Here is a 3,507-nt window from a genome sequence, read left to right as displayed (position 1 = left end):
TCCGAATCCCCGTGCAATGTGACAAGGATAACTTCTGTTGACTAGATAGTTTCAATCACAGGTTTTGATTACTGTTTGCTCATAGTAATACACTTCTCCCCCAAAATAATTCAGAACTTTAACTGGCATTTCGAGTTTTAGGTCTATTCTCTATCTGTCGGCCTTTACGTATCTTGACCTTGCATGTGTGTCACGTGTGAATTAGTTGAGGTTTACAAGTAAGTAATCTCAGTTGCCAGCACATGAGAACATTTTCATGACCTCCTCCTCCCACATAAACTACCTAAAGAGTAAAGTAAATTATGCTTTTGACTAGTTGCCCAGGATAATTCTTCACTGGGTCTGGAAGAGTGGACAAGGGTCTAACTGAATGGCTGATGAGTTGCCACTACCAGATCCCAAAAAAACTAGAAATAATTTGGTCTGGGTCTAAATGCTAGTATCATGCTGCCAAGTCTCCTTCTGAAAAGCATAAAAGCGAAATATCCCACTCCTGCAAGCAAACCAACCACAAGAGTGGTGCCAAGAACTTTTGGGGCCCTTTTCTTGGCCACCCGGAATGCTGTTGGCAGCACTGCAGAGATTAATATATTGTTGACATGTCCTAAAACCTTGTTAAATGTTTTCCTCTTCAATACACGCTCATAATAGGTTTCCAAGTTTGGTCGCTTTCCATTTCCCCAGTTTCTCCTCGCAAACCCCAGGAACTTCAGTCGATGCAATGTGACAGCAAGGGAGACGTCTGCCAGGGTGAAGGATTCTCCACAGAGCCAAGGCTGGTGGCCCTCTTCTAATCAGAGAAAGGAACATGGAGAATTAAGGGCAAGCACCGTACAGACAGGCTGGTGCCATCAGTGGTCTCAGCCTGAAAGGCAAGCATGAGCACAGCAAAATGTACCCTGAAGCCCATGGTATGTTTTCTTGATAACTGCACTCAGCAAGTAATATGCTTAAGAAAAAAAGTCCATGTAAATGTACCCCAAGTTAAAAGAGACTTGCTTAATTAGTCTGCCAGCCACCCAGGTCCCTCTGTAAGATGGGAGCCCGTGAAGCTCAAAGTCTGTCTATCATTTCGTAAAGGACTCTGATGAGTTGAGAATCCCTTAGAAAAAGGAATTCACAGATACTTTCTTCTGGTTTAGAAAAATAAGAGGTGTGCTTTAGGAAAATCCATATAGTTACGGTTGAATATGATTCCGTGGCTACCACTCTTAGTAACTGCTTTAAAGAGGAGCGGTTATGAGACAGGTTTTAAGTAACAAGGTCTTCAATTCCATTGTCAGTTAGAGTAGCTCACATGGTTTGCATGTATAGACCTAGGCTATGGCTTAATCCTAAAGAGGTCACAGGTACAATACCTGGACACTCACCAGCCAGATACACAGATGCTGGACCTCACTCTAGGCTTTAGATCGGAAGTTGCTTCCCTGCTTAAAGAAAAAACTAGAAGGAGCATTCTAGCAGATTCTACAAGTCATTCAATCCAATTACAATTTGTAAAATGGGTTAGGTAAGGATCTCCCAACCAGTTTAAATTGTGCAGAAAAATCCTCCACTAGTCATATTCCACACAGATGCAGACTGAGTAACAATTAGACCCCCAGGTTTGGCTGAGTTCAGTATCATTGTTGCTAACATCATTAAAACCACCCATGAATGACAACAACCACAAGCAAATTACAGAAGGGTTTTGGTGAGATGTCAGACTGCTTCCATACACACTGGTGTTGAACAGAGAAAAAGAATACAAATCAGAACCTACCCGGGGTTTCTTCATTTCTTCTTTGCAACTCAGTTTCAACCTGATCCAAGACCTTCTCCAACTCATCAAGAATTTTCTTCAAATATTTGACATTGTCATGATCAAGGAGCTTTGACTAATTAATGACAAAAAAGTACACAAATAGGTTATTTGTGCTTATAAAAAAATCTAGATACAGCAAAGTAGATATAAACTCTCATAGAGTTGAAACCTATTTTAGACAATGGTAAGAAATAGAATAATTTTGTTAAAACAAGTGCAAAGTCGAGGGGAAATAGTCCAGGTGTGGAAATTCCCCAGAAGCAGACCCACTCGCCACGGGAAGCTTCTGTGAAACCAGATGACCAGATGGGGCAAAGAGGGGACATGAAGGGCCACCTGCCATGCCCAGTTTGAAAATGGAATTTCAGCATCCCGAATAAATGAGTACCTGCAAGGTCAGGGGTGAGGAGGAAGTGTGAGCACAGTGGGTTACAGAGCAAGTGGACAGCCAGGACAGGGACTGTGTGAGCAGGCTTTCATTTCTTCCAGCTGCTTGGTTAGCTAAGAATAAAGGAAGCTGGGGGAGAGCTGGGAGTGTTACTGTTTGCTACATTTCTAACTGAGGAGAAGCTTTATTTGGCCATGGGGAAAGATCAACAGACAAAGGCTGACCACCTCTGGGCTCCTGGGGCACAGCAAGTCAGTGCCACACGTGGGGGCTCAGGTCTAGCAAGGCCTGAAAGTGGTTTAATACCTCAATGACAGATTCCTACAATATTTTACTAACTTGCTTTTATGTTTTATAACTTTCCCTAGCTAGCAGCAAGCTCAATATCTGCCTTTTAGGCACCTGATGACAAGTTTGAATATCAAATCTTATTTTAAAAAGTTTTCTAAAAGCAGGACATAAGCCAGAGGTCATGTGTGCTGGTGAACAGCAATATCTAACTGAAGACCCCTCCAAGTGTGCTTTGCAACAAGGACATTTAACACAGCAGCCTGTGTCGACTTAGGGCAGCTGGGCCACTTACTTTAAGTCGCTTCTGCTTTGCGATGTACGCCTCCTGTAAATCTGGGTTTTCTTCAGCAAGTTTCTTCAGTTCAGATTCTGTGTTACCAATTTGGCCTGATAATGAAACATTTTTTTAAACAGAAAATTAACTTCTCTTTCTATACCCAAAACAAGGAGAAACTGGGAAACTTGATAAGAGCAAGAGCTCTGGGGCACATGCCCTGCTTCCACCTAGGTCTTACCCTGTCTGTGCCTCAGTTTCCTCACTCTTCAAAGACAACTATAAGAGTGTCTGCCATGCAGGGTGAGAACTAAATGAGAAGCTCTGTGGGAGCTTTCAAGTTTTCTATAATGAAAGGAAGGAAAAGCCTTCGTTTAAAAAAAAAACACCTATAGGTGATACAGTTGCAGTCAGAACACCTGTTTCAAATCATAGAATGAGTATAATGAAGAGAAGGAGGATGGAGAGAAGCAGGACAGGAGAAGGGAGAGGAGGGAAAGGGAGGGATGAATGGGAAGGGAGAGGAAGGGAGGGGAGGGGAGAGAAGGGAGAGGAGGAAAAGGGAGGGATGAATGGGAAGCAAGAGGAAGGGAGGGGAAAGAAGGGGGAAAGGGGGGAGGGGGGAAGAGAGAGGAGAAAAAGGGAAGGGTGAAGGGAAGGGAGAGGAAGGGAAGGGAAGGAAAGGGAGGGGAAGGAAAGAGGAAGGGAGGGGAAAGGAAAGGAATGGAGGGGAAGGGAAGGGAGGAGGAA

At 43.5% G+C, this 3,507-nt stretch overlaps 1 protein-coding gene across 2 annotated transcripts in view; it reads right to left on the bottom strand.

Annotated features, from left to right (window-relative positions):
• Positions 1–357: 357 nt before the first annotated feature.
• Positions 358–3,507, bottom strand: part of GDAP1 (ganglioside induced differentiation associated protein 1) — a 16,204-nt gene continuing 13,054 nt past the window's right edge. For both annotated transcript variants that reach the window (XM_012811549.1, XM_003800045.2), the window contains exons 4-6: positions 2,776–2,870; positions 1,763–1,877; positions 358–790 (exon numbers count right to left, since the gene is read on the bottom strand). In XM_012811549.1, the coding sequence (XP_012667003.1) occupies positions 408–790; positions 1,763–1,877; positions 2,776–2,870 (593 nt within the window). In that variant the 3' untranslated portion in view covers positions 358–407. The remainder of the gene's footprint in view (positions 791–1,762; positions 1,878–2,775; positions 2,871–3,507) is intronic.

Source organism: Otolemur garnettii, unplaced genomic scaffold, assembly GCF_000181295.1.
Source record: "Otolemur garnettii isolate 467f Iridium unplaced genomic scaffold, OtoGar3 scaffold00163, whole genome shotgun sequence".
Taxonomy (NCBI): domain Eukaryota; kingdom Metazoa; phylum Chordata; class Mammalia; order Primates; family Galagidae; genus Otolemur; species Otolemur garnettii.
The sequence above is the reverse complement of the archived record's forward strand: the minus strand, read 5'-3'. Positions and strand labels throughout refer to the sequence as shown.